Source organism: Trichosurus vulpecula, chromosome 5, assembly GCF_011100635.1.
Source record: "Trichosurus vulpecula isolate mTriVul1 chromosome 5, mTriVul1.pri, whole genome shotgun sequence".
In the NCBI taxonomy this organism is placed as follows: Eukaryota; Metazoa; Chordata; class Mammalia; order Diprotodontia; family Phalangeridae; genus Trichosurus; species Trichosurus vulpecula.
In genome coordinates this window covers 198352779-198372771 of record NC_050577.1, presented here as the reverse complement: position 1 = coordinate 198372771, position 19993 = coordinate 198352779, and the positions used below count along the sequence as shown (strand labels likewise).

At 38.8% G+C, this 19993-nt stretch overlaps 1 protein-coding gene across 1 annotated transcript in view; it reads left to right on the top strand.

Annotated features, from left to right (window-relative positions):
• The first annotated feature begins 2575 nt into the window (after window positions 1-2575).
• Window positions 2576-19993, top strand: part of ETV6 (ETS variant transcription factor 6) — a 342518-nt gene continuing 325100 nt past the window's right edge. The window contains exon 1 of the mRNA XM_036759590.1: window positions 2576-3105. Within this exon, the coding sequence (XP_036615485.1) occupies window positions 3073-3105 (33 nt within the window). The 5' untranslated portion in view covers window positions 2576-3072. The remainder of the gene's footprint in view (window positions 3106-19993) is intronic.

The following is a 19993-nucleotide window of genomic DNA, read 5'->3' as shown; positions in this document are numbered from 1 at the left end:
TGTGATCAAAGCTCAAAACAATAGTAAATTACAGTCCCAAGAATTTTTACCTTAAATAGTAAAATTTCATAGCCACAACTTAGAGCTTGAATATCTTTCCTGATGTTTCCCTAACACTTAACATTTCATTTATTCTTTACTTATAAATTAAAATACCCATATTCTGGGGCTTCAGACATACAGCAAATACCTAAGAGTTGACTCATCATTAATATGTTGAGGCTACATCGTTAAACCACCCTATATATGTAGTTTCATAATAGCCAAAAATTTTCAAATGAAAATTTGCTATTATAGTAAACTTATTATTATCTGCTTTATAACAAAATATGCTCCATTAAATATTTAAGTTTTCAAATATGTTTAATCATCCCTTTAAAAGACCAATTCATAATCTAATAGCATCCAGATTAAAAAGTTATTTTGTCTAACTGCATATCTGTTATAATGGTCTCTCAAATGTCACAATAAAAGAGAATTTAGAAATACAATAACAACACAAACAATATCACGTATTTAAAACATGAAACAAAACTTCAGATGACATCAATTCAGTCAACTGCATTTCTAAATTATCCCACATAAAAATCATTAATCTAATAACCTTCGGCATTTTAAGTTCACTTTAGAGTTACCAGTACAGGACAATTACATTCAATTAAATAAGTAACAACAATCATATAGCGCTTGGCATATGCCAGTCACCGTGCTAGGCACTTTACAATCATGATATCATTTTGATCCTCAGAACAATCTTGGGAGGTGGGTACTGCTACTAATTTTCTCTTTAAAGATCAGGAAACCCGGGGAAACAGAGATAAGTATAATATGAAAATACCGAGCTTCAAATCAGAAGACCTAGGTTCATATAACTTTTAGTTATTACCATTACTTCTATAAGCCTCAGTTTCTTCATGATGATCTATGAGCTTCTCAGCTTTATGATCCTAAACGTCCCGTTCAAATACAGGTATAATGTGTGAATGGCCTTCTCCTGACCTAGGAGTCTAGTAACCTTCAGGAATTGCTTCCTGGTCTGGTCACTAATTACTTGGAAAAATGAAATCTTCAGCAGGCCTCTAGAGAATTATCTTGGTGCCTCAATTGTTAATTCTGTTGAAAAAAAAAAGGGTACTTGGGTACATGACTTATTACTGAAGCCATATTGGCTCAAAGTAATACCCGCTTCACTTCTTAAATGCTCAGAGAGTATAATTTATAGGAGCAGGTTTTGTAACTATAAGGTGCTTAACAAGTTAATTGTAAAGTTCATACTCTTAATAATTCACAGGACTCCTTTCTCCCTCTCCCCTCCCCCCAATCTGCCTTAGAACATCTACCTTAAGATCCCAAAGAAAGTCCTAATGGTAGAGGGTTCTTTTTTTTTTTTTTTAAGATCAGTTCCTCTAGAATGGTGTTTCCTTTTTCCTTCTTTCTTATCTACACGAACACATCCTGCTAACTTTGTAGTCAAGGAGCACATTTCAGTTGTTAGGAAGTAGCTGTTTCTTTAAAAGGACAGCACTCGTTGAATGCAATTTATTTCAAAAGGGGGAGGAGGTCGAGGAAAAGGAACGGGAACTAAACTGCCTTTGCTAACTGTCTACTCTTTCCTTCTCTTGAATGCAGTTTTCGTTAGAGTGGTCCCCTCCCCCAGTACTCTGAATTCAACACAACCTACGTCTTTCCTTTCCAGTATGTCTATTTTCCTAGAAAAAAAAAATCTTTCTGGTTTTATCTTCTAGCTCACTTTATCTTCCTAATCCATCATTCTGGCTCAGCCTCCAATGCTTTTGTCTCCAATGTCCCTCCCGGGCTCTCTCCAGATTTCCCTGTGTTCAGTTTGCAACCTGATCTCCCATTTCCTGGTAGATTCTCTTAAAGAGGCAGCAGTCAAGAAGAACAAAGGCTATTGTTTTATTTCCTCCTTTAGATTTCTCATCCCTAAAAGACTATCCCAGGTTTCTTTTTACCAAGGCGTTGGCATTTAGGGGGAGGAAAAAAACCCCAACCACTCATGCATTTTAAACGTTGCTTACAAGAGACTAGGCTGGTAACGTGTAGGTGTTTTAATATATCCCGTAGCTTCCGAATGCAAAAAAAAAAATCGATGTAACATTTTAAAATGCCTCTTACTTTTACTTATGTGATGCAATCATTCGCACAAGATTAAAAAAAAAATCTTAGGGCATAAAGCGTTGCTAAGTCCGTATTATTATTTTTTATTTCCTTTGCTGGTTTCCTTATTTCCTCCTCTTCCCCTCCCCCAGGGATGCATCGGCCTTTCTAAGTTAAAGGCTGGCCACCCTCCTTCCTCTTAGTTTCAACACTTTCACCTGTTTTATCGGCAGCCCCCCCCCCCCCCCCCCCCCCGCCCCCCCCCCCCCCCCCCCCGCCTGCCTCCCGTCCTGCATTTATTTCCCTGATGCCTGGCTGTAACCTGAGCTTTTATTTCCTGGTGGCTCCTTTAAGAGGCAGAGCTCTTTGCTGGGAATTCACGTCAGTTTCAGCACCGAAACTCTCAAGATCAATGAGCATAGAGGTTTCTCAGTTCGCCTTTCAGTTTCTCTCTTCCAGGAAGGAAAACATTAAGAGAGAAGGAGGGAGAGAAGAGAGGAGAAGGAGGAGGAGGGAGGGAAGGAAGGAGGTAGAAGGAAGAGGAGGAGGAGAAGGAGGAGGAGGGGGGAACGGACGGACGGACAAGCCAGAGAGAGAGACCCAGATAAACAGTCTCATCCACCAGACAAGCTCCAAGCCGACCAAAATACACCTCCCTCCCGGGTCCCCTGACCCCAACCCTCCTCTCTTCCCTTTCTTCCCTCCCTCACCCCGACCTCTTCTTCCCAGCCCCCCGGAAAAGAATTGCCAGGCTGCCTCTTCTGCTGGAGGGCAGAAGGCGCAGGATCCTCGGGGTTTGTTTTTTTTGGGGGGGAGGTGGTGGTGGTGAAGATGGTTGAAGAAACTTCTTAAATGATCGCATCTGGCTGGCTGTTTGGAGGATTTCTGGGTTGGGGAAGAGGAAAGGAAAGTGGAAAAAAACTGAGAACTTCCTGATCTCTCTTGCTGTGAGACATGTCTGAGACTCCTGTTCAGTGTACCATTAAGGTAAAGATCTTTTTCCCCCCCTCCTCCTCCTCTTCCTCCCTCCATATTTTAAAAAAACCTTTTGGCTCGACCCCGGGGTGGGGGGTGAGGGGGAATCAGTGTTTGCTTGTTTCTTAAAAGTGGGTTTGTTGCAGTTTGTTCTATTTGCGATCGATTTCTGGGGCTCGAGAGAAGGAGATGCAGCTTGCAGTCTATACCCTTTAATTTAACCTTGCTGTTTGTCCCCCACCCCTTCCCCTTTTCCCCTAGTGTTTTTGCTTCCCCCCTCCCCCTTTCTTTTTGACAATGAAAAGCTTTGTCACAATTGGTCAGGGAAAAAAAGCCAGGCTTGTTTTTTGAACTGTAAAACACCCCCAAGTGATTAGTCCTGCTTCTAAAAACCCTGCCTCTATTTGTAACCCCAACATGTGGACGGGGGGAAATTAACTTTTATTCTGCGAAGGCTGGTTTTCTCTCTCTTGCTTTAAAACCCTAAACTTCTTCACCCTGTAATGTTGATTGGATGCTCTCTTTTCTAAAGATTGTACATTTTCTCCCCTATGATTGTAATTAAAAGCTGCAATTTTGAAGGCAGGAAAAAGAATCCTGGTGGCAGCTTTTCTTAGCATTGCACAATGAATGTTTTTGACTTTTTTTTTTTTTAAAGGTGAATGAAGTTGCCGAATGGTATTTTATGATCAATGCATGGGAAAGTTGAGTAGGACCCAAGTAGATAACTCCTGTGGTGCATAAGCAAAATACAACCATGGAAGTTGCCATGGCTAATATGACCTTCTCTATTTGACAAGGCACCAAGGAAATCTAACTGTAGGATTTTCCTTGTTTTCTTTTCATGCCTTACCCCCACTCCCCCATCGGAGTTGTAAATGCAGCTGCCGAGTGTGTTTGCAAACACAGCACTCACTCTTAAGTAGTGGTGTAATTAAGGTTGGTGGTACTGAAAAGTTGATCATGTGGGAACACAAGAAGGGCTGTGCATTTCCCCACTTACTTTTTCCATCAGTCTATTTATTTGATTGGCTCACTTTAAGGAGAGCATGGGAGAGCAGACTCCTTCCTGTGCACTTCCTTCAGTTTCTTACAAGGAAGTTTGTTGGTAGCTTGGCCTGTTTTAATAAATCATATCAACAACTCATTTTAAGTGGGTATAAAAGAAAGAAATACAAAAATCACTTTATACAGTCTTCAGGAAAAGCTTCAGAAACCCTCCTTCCACACTGAGGTGCTGAGTTTTATTTGGGATTTACCTGTTGAAAAAGTCAATATTCTTTTTTATTATATACATACACAGACTCCCTCCCAGGAGGAATTTAAATTTTCGTAAGTTTTCAGATAGGGCTGAAGACAGAAAGGTATTTAAAGGGTAGTTTTTATTTATTTGTTTTGTTTTTTGTTGCTTGTTTTGGTGGGAGTAGGTCTGGGGTTTTTTGCCTTAGAAAGAATAACCAGTGAAACTTTTGGGTCTTAGATATTCATTCATTCATGTGTGGTTGTAGCTGCAGTTTTAGAGTACCTCAGTTAAAGAACTTTTAAGTATTCTGACACTTTTAAGAGCACATTTCTTTTGCTCTGCAGATTCAATTCTCCACTGTGTTCTGTAAAATACTGTGGTATAGATAATCTAATTTATTTCATGCTTCATAACACAAACTGAGGTAACTAAATAATAGAGTATTAAATCAGCAAATTATATTTAGCCCTATAGCAATAAATCTAACATGAGGAAAATCTGTACCACTAACAGAGCAGTATTTTTAGGGGGAAAATCCTTTTCTTGATTTCTCTCATAGACACTGCATATATCCACTGTAAACATGAGCTCAGATGGTGATTGTGCCTGAGCCAGAAGGACTACTATTCTTTGTACCAGAATAGAAAAGAAATTCTGCAAATAAGAAAGTAAAAATTTAAAAAACCAGCCCAAATCCGAAACCAAACATTTTCTTAAGAGCAGCCTAGAAATCACATTCATAGTTCAGTATAAATTTTATTCTTATCGCTTCCTCTGGCGTTTAATTAGGTGTTATCACTCATTTTGTTAGAGGAATAGGTGTCACTTGTAATTTAGGATGCCTTTAAAAATGTATTTGTGTATATATATGTATATATACATATACATGCATATATGTATATGTATATATATATATATAAAATTTGCTTAGATGGTGTGTATTTTTAGACGTTCATGAAAAGTTCAGTTTCGCACTTGCACATTTGTTTGAGCAAGAATTTTAAAAAGCTGTCGGGTCAAGAACTGAAATTATATCAGACCATTTGGAAATGGTTTGGGAATGTTTCATTTCTTGGGATGTGATAAAATTACTGCATAATAAAGCATGTTTGCTGGCAGCAAACAAACAATCCTTGCATGGCTTCTAGATTCCAGTAAACAACAAACTTTTCTTTGGAGTAGGGAATGAATGGCAAACATGTTTGAAGGACTGTCTGATGGATCGGAGCCCGTGTGTTGTGTTAAGGAGTTTTCTGTTGTGTGTGGGAGGGTATCTTTCAAGTTCCTTCCCTCCCTCCCAACAGTGGCCCTTACTTTCTTTTATTCTCTTCCACAAGGGGCAAATCAGTGGGCACAGTTAATCCCTCAGCAACTGGTGTGGGAAAACCTGGAAAGACAGAGGGGTTGAACTGAGCCCTCCAGTTTAGGAAGGTTGCTTTGTTTGCTACTGAGAAACTTTTTTTTTTTTTTTTTGCTGGAAGAAAAGTATAGTAGAATTTAAGGTGGAGGCCTCTCTCCAAATGAGTGCTTCTGAGCCACACTCTAAGAGTCATCTCTTATCTAGGTGGTGGTTGCTAATGCACATCTCTTAACTGGCTTTGATGCTGAGTACAAGCATCTTCACCATTTAGCAAGCAAAGGTCCCTTTCTGCTCTACTGTAAGGTAGTGTATGATAGTACTTTTAGCTTTTTTAGCTTAACTGACTTGTCCGGGGGGGGGGGGGGGGAAGTTAACTGAGATAGTATTGGAACCTGTATCTCCAAGTCAGACTGCCTCCTGGCCTCAGTGGGCCGTAGCAACATAGATTTAGAGCTTGAGGGAACCTTCAAGGTTATCTCATCCAACTTTTAGTCGCTTTGTAGGTAAGGAGATGGAGGCTCTGAGATCCATGGTTTGTTCTATGGCACCAAACTGCCTCTTGCAACAGTTGCAAGCATAGGATCTTAAGAGGAGATAGGGTGCTGGACCGGAGTCAGGAAGACCCAGATTCAAATTCTATCCTTGACACCTGTATGTGACCGTGATTATTAACTCCTTTGTCTCTGAGGTTCCTCATCTGTAAAATAGGATGAGAATAATAGATGTAGTACTTAACCTCGGGATTGTTGGAAGACTCAAATAATATATGCTTTATAAATTTAAAAATACTATATCTAACCCGTTGCCCTATCTCATCACCCCCACCCTCCCCATGCCTCTGGTACGTGTTCCTTTCTCTTCACTTATTCAGCCATCACTAATTTCAGGCCTCATTCTCTCTTGATATGGCAGTGACTTTTATTTATTTCTTAACTGGGCTCCCTGCTCCATTCAGCCGCCAAGGTGATTTTTCTAAAGCACAAATCTGACCATGTCAACTCAATGAGTTCCAGAGGCTCCCCATTACCTCTAGGATCAAACACAAAGTCTTCTGGGTTTTTTTGCATTTGAAATTCTAAATAACACTACCCCTTCCAATCTTCCTAGTTTTCTTGTTACTGTTTCTATCCCTGTCTCTGTTTTTCCAGCAACCTAGAGACTAAGTAATGGTTAGATTGATGTCTAGTTAAGTCACTCATGCTTCCTGTGTGCCCCCTCTACATCTAGGTGTAACACACCACCTTTATTGACTCAGGAATTTTCTCAATGACCATCCGCAAAGATGGGCCATACTATGATTATGCTTTGTTGCACTGGGATTTAAAACTGCTTTCTTTTGATTATTAAAGGGAGGAAATTGGGTGAAGATAAATAAAAAGCCAAGTGGGAAATTTGAGAAGTGACAAGCTGTCAGGCTGCTCTAATTTTTCCTGGTTTCTTTGTGAGGAAGAGTCCTAGGATATTCACCCTGCAAGATACCTCAGAGGTCACCTTGTCCGTCCAAGTCATTTTAAAGTTGGAGAGATTGACGCCTGGAAAAAAAATTACATTTAGTAATTTACCGGTGGTCTGCTCGGTCAACAAGTGTTTGTTGAGCACTTAGAACCTGCCATGCTTTGGGCTTACTGTTGGGGTACAAAGGAAAACAAAGATGGTCTCTTGGCTGAAGGAGCTCCCATTCTGAAGGAGGAGAAATGCACACATAAACACACACACACACACACACACACACACACACACTCACAAATAACTGGATATATACAAGACACACAAAGCATTGATCAAACTGGTATCAGTCAATAAGCATTTATTAAGCGCCTGCTGTGTGCCAGGTACTGTGTTAAATTTTGGGGATACCAAAAGACATTTCTTGGGATTAGAACCCAAGTATACATTTCCCGCCCCCTCAAAGATATGTGTTATGTCTTAGACATGAATTTATAATAGTATACTTCTGCCATCACTAGAACCAGAAGGAGCTGGATACATACTGGATTGTGGGCAGCCTTGTCATTTTCCCAGACTATTTTATTTTGGAGTCGGAAGATACCTGGGTTTGAATCCCAGCTACAACAGTTACTACTTATGTGACCTTGGGCAAATCATCCCTCATCTTTCAGCCTCGGTTTCTCCTTCTATAAAATGGTAATAATATTTGCAATTCCTAGTCATTGGGTCGTTGGGAGGAAAGTGCTTTGTAAACCTTAAGGAGCTATGTAAATGTGAATTTTAATTATATGTTGGTTGTGTTGAGAGCCTTTTAGCAGAGTGCCTCGCACATAATAGGTGCTTCATAAATGTTAGTTGACTGACTGGATTTGGAATCGAGAGACGAGAGTTTCAATAGTGATTTTTTTAATTGTTAGGTTGAAATTACTAGAATTCTCAATACTATATTAACTTTTAATTGTTAGGTTGAAATTACTAGAATTTTCAACACTATGTTAAATAAGTATATCATATTTGTATATCATTCGTATATCATAATTTGTCCATTCCCCGATCCATGGGCATTCCCTTAGTTCTTTGCTAAGTCAAAAGGGATGGCTATTAATGTTGTACGTATGGTTTCTTTCCCCCTCTCTTGTCTCTTTGGAGAGTGTGCCTTCTTGTGATAATGCTGGGTCAGAAGGTGCTGCTCAGCAATATGTCTGTACCAGTTCACAGCTCTGCATCAATGTATCTACCCAGAGCCCTCCAGCAATGGTCATTTTGTCTTTTTTGTCACTTTTCAAATCTAACGGGTGTGAAATTGAGCCTTCGTGTTATTTTTCACATTTGTCTTATCATTAGTGATTTAGAGCATTTTTCATATACTCGTTGACATCTTTTTTCTTCCCTTTTTTTTTTTTGAGCTACCTGTTTATATCTTTTGGCCATTTATTTCTCGGGGAAATGCTTTTGTTCATATTTATTTTAATCTGTTCCCTATAATGTGTATGTTTTGGATATCAGAGCTTTATCAGGGAAACTGACCGCAAAGATGGTTACTTTATGCCTTCTGCTTTTAATTGCATTGACTTTTTTTTAGCCAATTATTCATTCATTTATTTATTTTTGGAGGCAGTTAGGGTTGTGACTTGCCCATGGTCACGCAGCTAGTAAGGGTCTGAGGTTGGATTTGCACTCATGTCCTCCTGATTTCAGGCTGGTTCTCTATCCACTGTGCCACCAAGCTGCCCCTAATTGCATTGACTTTGTGCAAAAGTTTTTCAATTTTATATAATAAAAACTTGCCATTTAATCTCATGTGATCTTCCCTTCTTTTGTTACTTTATTATATATAATAGTCATAACTAGCGTGTTATCTCATTTGACCCTCACATCAGCCCTGCGAAATAGGTACTGTTACTGACTTCATTTTACAGGTGAGGAATCTGAGGCTTGAGAGAGGTTAAGTGACTTGTCCAGGATCATAAGGCTCATGATACAAGTCCCACTAAAGTCTAAAGTCCCATCTTCTTCAAGAGGCCCTTCCCAAACCCTGCTAAGATTATCTCTAATTTATTCTGTAGAACTATTGTTTGTACATAGTTGTTGGGGCAGTTAAGTGAACAAATTGTAGTACTTAAATGTAACAGATTATTACTGTTCTCGGGGCAGGTAGGTGGTGCAATGGATAGAGTTCGGGGCCTGGAGGCTGGAAGACTCATCTTCCTGAGTTCAAATCTAGCCTCAGACACTTAGTAGCCGAGTGACCCTGGGCAAGTCACTTAACCCAGTTTGCTTCAGTTTCATCTGTAAAATGAGCTAGAGAAGGAAATGGTAAACCACTCTGGTATCTTTGCCAAGAAAACCCCAGAATGGGGTCATGAAGAGTCATGTACAACTGAACAACCACCATCACCACCACCACCACCACAACTACCACAACAATAAACATAGTTTGCTTGTTGTCTCCCCCACCGGACTTTGAGCTCCTTGAGAGCTGGGGTTGTTGTTTTTTTTTTTCCTTCAGTTTTTTATCTCCCCAGATTTTGTAGCATAATGCCTGAACATAACAGGTGATTAATAAATGCTTGTTCAGAGGCTTTTGTTTTGTTTTGTTTTTCCTTTCTCATGGTTCCTCCCATTCGTTCTAATTCTTCTATACAATATGACTAATATAAATAAAAAAAATAAATAAATGCTTGTTGACTTCACCTCTCCTTAAGAATTTTTTTTTTATTTAGTTATAGTTGCCCTTTGGTAGTTTGGTGTAGCATGGAATAAATTAACTTAAGTAGTGACAAGTATTTGTTGACTTGACTTTGTTTTCTCCATATGAATTTTGTTGTTATTATTTCTAGCCCTCTGGTAGTTTGTTGTAGTGCTGAGTAACTAAATTAACTTAGGTAGCTTCGTATTTATTGACACAGTTCAACAATGAGGAATTAATATCTCTTCAATTATTGATTTCAGTATTTCTATAAGGCCTGTTTTGTAGTTGTTCCTGTGTGTGGCATGGTAGCAGAACTACCAAATTTTTTGAATATTCCGTAGTTATTTTGAATGAAATTTCTCTTCTAATCTCTTCCTGCTGGATTTTTATGGTAATATACAGAAATACCTATGATTTATGTATGCCACAGGCAAGGCTCTAAAGCCAGCGCTGTCTTAGTTTGGGTTTGATGTTGGGATGTAATGAAGAAGAAGTTATCGAGTATTTAACAAAGGAAGTTTGCTTTGTCCTAACACAGCAAGGCTATAGTGGCACAGTTTCTCTGGACATCTCTCCCTTCCCCTGTAGTCTTTATATGCAAATGAGTTTGGTCAGCAAAACAAGGTAAAGTGACTCAGCTGAGTTTCAGAAATCCAAGGAAAAAGGGGGTGTAGACTTCATGTGACTGGGACTTTTTATGCCCTTCAATGACCAGGAAATTGTGTCAGAGAAGCCAGAACGGTTCATGTACACCAGTCAAATCTAGGGGCAGTCTTCTTTTAAAGAAAGCCTCCCAATGTTGTGGGTTGGGGGAAAGATGCTGTGACCTATCACATTATGGATGGATTATGATGATTTATGCTAGACATCACCATTTGTTGCTACTCTGCTGAAGTTTTTGTTCAATTTTTTGTTGACTTTCTAGGGTTTTCCAAGTAGAGGGTATCTTCTGCAAAAAGTAAATTTTGTTTCTGCTTTTCCTATGGTATTCTCTCAGTTGTTTTTATAAGGCATTTTGCTGGTTTTACAAGCATTTCTAGTACTATATCAAGTGAGAGCAGGGATAAGGACATCCTTGTTTTACTCCTGATCTTAATGAAAAGGCCTCTATGGTTTTTCACCATTATATATAATGCAGGCTCTTGCTTTTAGATGGATATTATAAGCGAGATGTCTTTTCCTGTACTTTTTTTTTTTAGCTGAAATGGATATTTTGTCAGAAGCTTTTCTGTAGCTACTGACAGTAACATGATTTTGTTTTTATTATTAATGTAATGTTTTACAGTTATCCAAATATTGAACCAACCCTACATTCTTAGTATAATCTAACATGTTCATAATATTAATTATGTTGATATAGTCTCTGCTCATATTTTATTCAATGTTTTTGAGTATATTCATTACAGATATTGGTCCACAATTTTTTTCTTTGCCTTGTCTCTCTCTGGTTTAGGTATCAAGGCCATATCTGTATCGTAGAAATAATTTGGAAATCTCCTGTTTAACTAGTTTTGTAAACAGTTTATGTAATACTGGAATTAATTGTTTAAACATTTGTTAGCATTTACTTGTAAGTCCATCTGGTCCTGGGTTTTGTATTTTTTTTCTTTGAGAGTTCCTTTATGGTTTGTTCAGTTTATTATTTTTCCCTATTATTTTTAATCTGAGTAGTTTATATTTTTATAAATATTAATCCATTTCATTTAAACTATCAGTTTTTCCAGCTTTTTTTTTTACTGTTATGTTCAATTACATTTAATTTTTTTTTCATTTCTGCATTCATTTAAAAATCTTGAATTCCAAAATTCTCTCTCCTTCCAGCCCCTTTCCCACCTGTTGAGAAGGCAGGCAATATCATATACATTATACATGTGAAGTCATGTGAAAGATATTCATATTAGCCATGTTTCCAAAAAAAGAAAAATTCAAAAAAAATTAATATAGTGGAAAAAAATGCTTCAATCTATACTAGGATAAACTTGGTTGTGTTGGCTATGCTTGGGCAATGTTTTCAAATATTTTTCATTTGTTTATTTCTGTGAATTTTTTTCCTTTTATAATATTTTGCTTTTTTAAATTGTATCAAATGAGCTAACACTTTTTGTTGTTCTTGTTAAAAATCAGCTCCTAATTTTATTCATTCATTAAATAACTTTTTTGCTTTCAAGTTTGTTAATTTCTTTCATTTTCAAACTTTCTATTTTGGTGTTTTACTAGTTTTAATTGTTTCTTGTTTTTTGGTTGCTTTTCTAGTTTTTTGTTTTTTTTTAGTTGTATAGCCAGTTCATTGATATGCTTTCTCTTTTGTAGGTGAAAGTGTTTAGAGACAAACATTTTCTCCTAATGACTGCCCTGCTGTGGCTACTTTCTGAAAGTTTTGATGTATTGTCTCATTGTTGTCAAGCTTTTGGGTGAAATAATGTATTGTTTCAATTATTTGTTCCTTAATCTTTAGGATTAAATTAGTCTCCACTTAAAATGACTCTGAAGAAAAAGATTCAAATTTATCTTTATTGCATTATGGTTGGCAAACAATGTTAAATATTTCTGCATTTGTTAGGTTTTATGCTCTAGTAGTACCTGGTTAGCTTTTTTTTTTTTTTGAAGGTGCCATGCACAGCTGAAAAAGAAGCTATGTATTTATATATATTCCTTTCTATTCCTATTCAGTAGTTACCAGAGATACATCAGTCTGCCTTAATTTCTTATTTATCTTTCTATTAGGTTTGTTTACATATGAAAGATTACATTGAGATTCCCAACTTTGGTCATTTTGTTGTTTATTTATCCTTTCAATTCAATTAATTTTTATTTTACATTTTGAGATTTCTTTCTGGTGACCAGTAGATTATTTCTCTTTTCTACTTTGTCCTCTGACTTTTGTAAATCTGGGAAGCTTTCATTTATGATTTCTTGAAGTACGGCATTCATTTTTTCCTGCTTTTGTTCATGGTTTTTAGGCAGTTTAGTGATTTTAAAGTGATTTCTCCTTGACTTGTTTTCCAGATTAATTGTTCTTCATAGTAGATATGTTACATTTTTTCCCCTATTTTTTAAATCTTTTGATTTTGTTTTAAGCATTTTTGTTGTCTCATAAAATAACTGGGTTCTCTTTGGTCGATTCTAATTTTCAGGGAGTCTGTTACTTAGATAAGTTTTTTTTTAACTTTCTGTTTCAAGATATTCTCCTTCCATATTTTCCCTACATATATATATAGTATATTATATATATATATATTTTTTTTTTGTTTGTTTTGTTTTTCTTTGATTTTATTTCTTCCAGGTACTCTTAGTTCTTTGTGATCCTACTTTTCTCTGAGCCCCTGCTTCTTGCTGAATTTCTCCATTCTCCTGGGTGTTCCTTTTGGACATCTCTTGACCCATAGTATTTCTTCACAGTTGTCAGTGTCTCTCTTCTGTTTAATCACATCTTTAGCCTGAATTCCTGGTTTTTGATCTGGCTAGAAGCCAAGCTCTACAACCTCTTGCGCTCTTGGACAGAGTGGTTTTCTCCTGACCTTGACTTTTTGGGCTCCTGAGACTATTTTCTTCGTTCCCTGCCTGGACTCTGAACACTCAGAATAGACTTTCAGGTCCCCACTTGGCTCTTTTTCACTTTGGATCCCTGGTCACAGCACTGCTGTGGTCTTAAATCCTTTTCTATAGTTTTCCTATTTGGGACACTGCTATGATCTTTTGGCCTGTTTACCTGATCTTTCCTGGTGGGATTTCTCTTTCAGTGCTGTGACTTCTGGTTGGCTTTTTTGTCCAGTCCTGGGCTAGTTAAAGGATGCATTTCATATGCACCAAAATGGCCAGAATAACTAACAGTAACACCGTTTAGTGTTGATGGGAGTTTTGGGGCAATGTGTACACTTGTAATTGTTGGTGGAATTACAGATTTGTAGAAAGTCTTTAGGAGCAACTTGTAGTACACAGCAAATTCTTTTTTTTTTTTTTTAAAGTAACCATCCCTGGAAATTCCATTGTTGGAAATATTTCCTGAAATTGTTATCAAAGAGAAAAAAAGAGCTATCTAAAAATTTCCACAGTATTAGTTGTAATTGTGAAAACACATCATCTAAATGTTCAACCATGGGAAATGGTTGAATAAATTATGGTAAAATGCTATGGCACAATACAATTAAGATAGACAAGTATGAGGAATACAAAGAAATCTGGAAAGACCTCTGTGAAGTAATGCAAAATTAACAAAGTTAACAAAGCGGAACCAGAGCCACAAACTACATATACTCCATGGCCAGAGATGAGTGGGTGGGAATGAAGAGATAGAATTTTATTATTACATTGTGTTTGTTAAAATCCATTTTAATGTAAATAATTGCAAAGTAATTTTAATTGATTGCATTGATGATTAATATTTATAATTTTTTTAAAAAAAGAAGTATTTAAAGGCTGACTGATTTGGTCCTTTAGGAAGGTTGGAGAAGGAATCCCCTTGGTCACATAGGATATTCTGGTAAGATGGAACCATTTACTAGCTGTATGACCTTGAACAAGTAACTTAATCTTTCTTGGCATCAGCTTCTTCATCTGTGTAGTGAGAGAGTTCAGCTAGACCAGGGGTCCAAGGGATTCATGGATAGATTTCAGGGGGTCTGTGAACTTTGGATGGAAAAAAAAATACACCTTTATTTACTTTAATCTCTAACTGAAATTTAGCATTTCCTTCATCTATTTTTTAAAAAGTTATTCTGAGGAGTTCTGACACAAAGAAGGTTAAGCTAGATCTCTGAGCTCACTTTGAGGTCTGATCCTATGAGCCTCCATGAAGGCTTGGAAATGTGAGGGAAGGGGTATGTGAGAGAGACTGGTGTCCTGTGAGAAGAAAATGTCATTCAGAGTTGATGTTAGAAGAGGTCAGGAGAGGAGAAAGATAAAGGAGTTATTTATTAAAGAATGAGGGGAGATATGAAAAATGCAAATGCCCAATAAAATGGGGGGATGAATCCAGGGAATTATCCTTTGAATGCTGGGTGCTTTCCCCTTTACCATATGGGAGTTTGGCTGACCAGCAGTGACTGACTTTTTGCAGCCTGTAGGAGTGAGTCTCCCCGAGTTGTGTTAACAATTAGGCACAACCTAGCTGATATGTCTCAGACTGGGTAAAAATTTTACTCTCTGTAGATGGCCAATCTTCTACCATTTACATGAATCAGACTTCCTATTTAAAGCAAGACAAAGTGAAATAAAAAAGGCAGCAGTTGATTCTTTGAGAGGCTGCTACAGAAAAATGTCATTGCAGGAATAAGGAGGGTGTGGTGTGTAAGGGAGAAAGTGCCGGTTCTATAGCTCTGCATTGTGCAAACGAATTCTGTTCAACTAGAGAGGACTTGCTGATTCTCTTTACACAGTTTATTGTTTTTCCAAATTACGTTTTGGTATCCTGATGTATGTCCCACTAAACCTTTCTCAAATTAAAAAGTTTGGGGAATATTGTTGATATTAAGCTTTCTGTATGTGCCAAATCACAACAAACACATTTTTTTTTTCCTATGCGAATTAGTTTGGGAGAAAGTATTAGTGTTTGTTTTTAGATGAGAGTTAGAGTAGTAACATTGGCTCTCTTGGGAGAAGAACTAGATTCAAGTTAGGCATGGTTGTGCCTGCCTGGAATCCCTGCTACCAGATATGCTGAGGCTGGTGGATCGCTGGAGCTCTGGAGTTCTGAGCTGCAGTGTCTGAACCCAATAGTGTGTTCACAATAGGTCCTGCACCAATGTAGTGAAACCCACAGGAGTGCAGGCGCACCACCCTGATGAAGAAAGAGCTAAGCATGTGTTGATGAGTGGTGGGATCAGTCCCATATTTCAGCCTAGGGAAGATGGGGAGACAGGCTAAATTCACACTTTGGCTGGGACATTTACTAGTGGTGTCATCTTGGGCAAGTCCACCTTTTCCAACCTGTTTTTGTTATCAGTAGAATAGGGACAATGAGGCTTAATAGTTCCATGAGGTAGGTAGTATGTGAGGAAATGCTTTGTAAAGTGTGATGTAAATATGAAATTCTTATCATTATCATCTGGTAACCCCCGAACCTTAATTTCGTCATCTGTAAAATGTTAACGTATATATTTGTAATTCCTACCTCCCGTGGTGTTGGTGTAATAGAAAGAGTCCGTTAGTTTGGAGTCGGAGGACTGGGGGTTAGATTCTTCATCTGTTACCTATTACTGGTGTAAATTTGGGAAGCTAAGTAGCAGTATGGTACTATAGTAGATAGAGTGTTGGTCTTGACTTTGAATCCTGCCTCAGATGCTTACAATTTGCGCAGTAGCAATTGACTTACCTGCTTGGTAGCTCGCTTGGGCAGTTAGACTTCCTCATGCCTCAGTTTCCTTGGCCATCCGTGTAAATTGGGGATAATTGATGGTAGCTACCTCAGAGGGTTGTTGTGGGATCAAATGAGATAAACGATGTAAAGTGCTTACGGCACTAGTTATAATGATGTCATGTACGTGCTGTGTAGGCCTCAGTTTCTCATTTTGTAAAATGAGGGGGTTGGACTAGATCAAAAGTTTTTAACCATTTTTGTGTGTTATAGATCTCTTTGGCAGTCTGGTAAAACTTATGGACCCTTCCTCACAATAATGATTAAAAAGGCGTAAGATGAAAAAAAATGCATAAAATGAAATGCATAGGATTACAAAGCAAACCAATTCTATAGGAATAATTGTATATAAAAATAATTGTATTTTAAAATGATATGTTTATATTTAAAATAATTTTTAAGTCAGACCAAAAGGTTCTTAGGCCCTTTGTGGAAAATGAGTTTGCTCCTAACTTCTCTGTGAGAGAAAGAACAAGGGAAGTGAGGTTACACCGAGGTCATCAAAGAACCCTCTGTGAAGGAGATGGAGGACAAAGGACACCCTTAGTACATTTGCTTTTTCTCTTTCCTTCTTTCTGTTGCAACTTCTAAGAGAGAAACGGGAGCAGCCACAGTGCTCAAGGACCACATGGAGGGGGAAGGATGCCATGAATGTCACTGCCCAGAAGCAGCTGAGGGTTGGGGCCTACTGTGACTTTGGTTCTCCTTCCTGGCTTTATCTGAGCCTGGGATGGGGAGTGAACACCCTGCTCTCCCCGACCCTCTTTCTTTCCAACGAGCCTCTGGTGGATGTGGTCTGGTTTTTGCCAGAGGGAACTGTGAGAAGATTTTTGGTGTTGACTTCCTCTCCAGGAGTGTTTGCTTTAGTTTCCATTTTACTTTATTCTATGTACAATAAACTGTGATCATGTCATACAGTTTTCTGAATCTGATTACTAGGGAGAATGACCTGAGAGGGTAGAATTCCTTAAAAGGTAAGGAGTAAGCTATAAGAAAATAGATTTTATAGTTTAATATTTGAATAAAATTCCATTTCACCTAGACCAAATTGAAGCTTGGCCAGCAAGGACCAATAAAAGCCACTTCTGAGCCAAACGCTGAAAAGTGATGCCGCCATGTTGTGGAGCGATATGCCGCCATGTTGTGGAGCAATATGCCTCCGGTTTGCTAAGTCTTTCTGTCCTATTAGAAAGTGACTAGCTGGAGTACTTGCATGGCAGTTCTGGAGGCTCAAGTGTTTGAAGATTTTGAGCACCACTTTGTGGTTAGCTCGAATACATAGACACTCTGAGGTACTTTAAAGGCCTTTGGCTGGATAATTAACACAATGGCAGCTGGCTCTCTGTATGATTAAGGGAGGAAGTATTGAGTCAGTATCACATAAATTACAATTGAATTTCAAGGGTTGTAGTAATAGTAGCTTACATTCATATAGAATATTAAAGTTTATGTGGTGCTTTCTTAACCCTGTGAGGTGGGTTATTATATCCATTCTCATTTTACAGCTGAGGAAACTGACGCACCTAGAGATTGTGGTTTGCTTGAGGTCATTGTTCAGTCATTTTCAGTCGTGTCTGACTCTTTTGGACCCCATTTGGATTTTTATTGGCAAAGATCCTGGGCTGGTTTTCCATTTCCTTCTCCATTTTACAGATGAGGAAACTGAGGCAAATAGGGTTAAGTGACCTGCCCAAGGTCACATAGCTAGTGAGTGTCTGAGACCAGATTTGAATTCAAGAAGATCTCTTCCAGGCCCAGTACTCCAGCCACTGTGCCACCCAAGGTGATACAGCTATTAAAGGCTGGAGCTGGACATTGAGTGTTAGAGGTCTCTTACACCAAGTCCAGAATTCTTTCCATTATACCACAGTGGGGCAATCACACTCAGTGTTATCTCCATCTAGATCAAGGGTTTTTAACTTGGCCATCTGTGGACCCTCCAATAGGTTTGTGGATAGATTTCAGAGGGTGTCTGTGAACTAATCTGGGGAAAAAGAAATTTAGTATTGGCTTCAATTTTATTTTTTTGGAGGGAGGAAGGTACGGTAATTAGGGTTAAGTGATTTGCCCAAGGTCACACAGCTAGTAAGTGTGTCAGGTGGCTGAGGGCGAATTTGAACTCAGATCCTCCTGACTCCAGGGCCAGTGCCCTATACGCTATGTCCCCTAGCTGCCCCTTGGCTCAAAGAAGTCTGAGAATGGGCCCATAGGCCTCACCAAATTGCCAAGGGGGTTCATGATGCAGAAGGGTTTAGACTTATATGTGTGGCTTCACAAAAATGATGCTGTGGAGATAAATCTGCTTCCTTTCTTTGTGAAGGATATTACCATGTAAAGAATGATAGTGTTATGTATTAAGGGTCATCAGATGGAGGAAGATCTGCCTCTAGAGGTCATGGGTTTGCCTTCCATGGAGGTCTTCAAGCAGAGGTTGGATAACCACTTGTTGGTTATAGATAGTAGGGATTCTTTGGGGCTGTAGTCCACTAGCTGACTGCTGAGGGTCCCTTCCAATTCTGAAATTGTGTGATTCTGAGAGTTGGCAGAGATGCTTATGGAGGCATCCTGTTTTTTTCTTTCATAAGGAATACTACAGGTTATTATGCTCCCAAAGTAGTGATCTCATTTTTTCTTTTTTCTTTTTCTTTTTTTTGGAGGGAAGACAGCAGGGCAGTTGGGGTTAAGTGACTTGCCCAAGGTCTCAAAGCTTGTGCATCCAGTGTCTGAGGCCGTATTTGCACTCAGGTCCTCCTGATTCGAGGGCTGGTTCTCTACTCACTGCACCACCTAGCTGCCCAGTGGTCTCCTTTTCAACAAGAATGGAAGGCAAAGAGATTGTCTCCCCACAGAATACTCCATTTTTATCTTTCTCCCATGGCCAGCAAACCGCTCAGTATGCATAAGGTGCAGGTGTGTCTCCCTGCTAAAGGGAAAGGCAAATGGACTGGGCTTATACCTCACCGCTTTCCAGGTTATCAGGGAAAAAGAAAGGTGCCCCCCTCCCTTTTTTTTTTTTTAACAGAAGAAAGACTTCTAAGGAGTCTAATGAGACAGAAAGGAATCCTGACTAAGTAGGGTCGGAGGGTGGAACATGACACAGATCAGGAGGGGAAGGACCATTGGAGCCAGGTAAAAGTGATGAGGCTCTTTGGGTAAACTGGGCAGCAAGACCTCTTTGGGGGGAAGGAGCTCTTTGCACCCCAAGGAATAATGAGTATGACTCCCCAGAGTCATCCAGTGTTGGACACAAGAACAGAAGAGTAGTGCTAGGAGCTTCCTTAGGACCCTTCAGCAATTTGTCTATTTCACATGACCAGGACTGTGATCTCTACGGTCTTCCTAGGGCAACGGATAGCTTTTTCCAGCACCTGTAAAACCTGATGTCCACTCCTCTGGCTATTCACATGAGGATAAATGATAATGCCAGAGAGAAGGCATTGTTAGTGATTATGATATCTTGGGCAAGGAACCAAAGACCTTAAGGCACATAGGAGGTGCTTTTTTAAAACTGGCGTTGATCAGTGGCAGGGGTCTTGGGTGGAAGAAGTGAATTTGGGAAGTGAACAGCTTCTTAGGAAGGTAGTTTTCTGACAACAATATTTGGATTTCTGAAACATGGCTTAAAATACAGGAATAATGGGGTCCTGCATAGGAGAGGTGTGTATCTAAGAAAAACTAGTTTTTTCTTGGAGAATTGCAAATCTGATAAAGAGAGCTTTAACCTGAAAAGGGAAAAGAATGAAGCTGCCCTTATGTCTGCCTACCAAGCCAGATACTCTGAAGAACAGGAGCTACCACATGGGG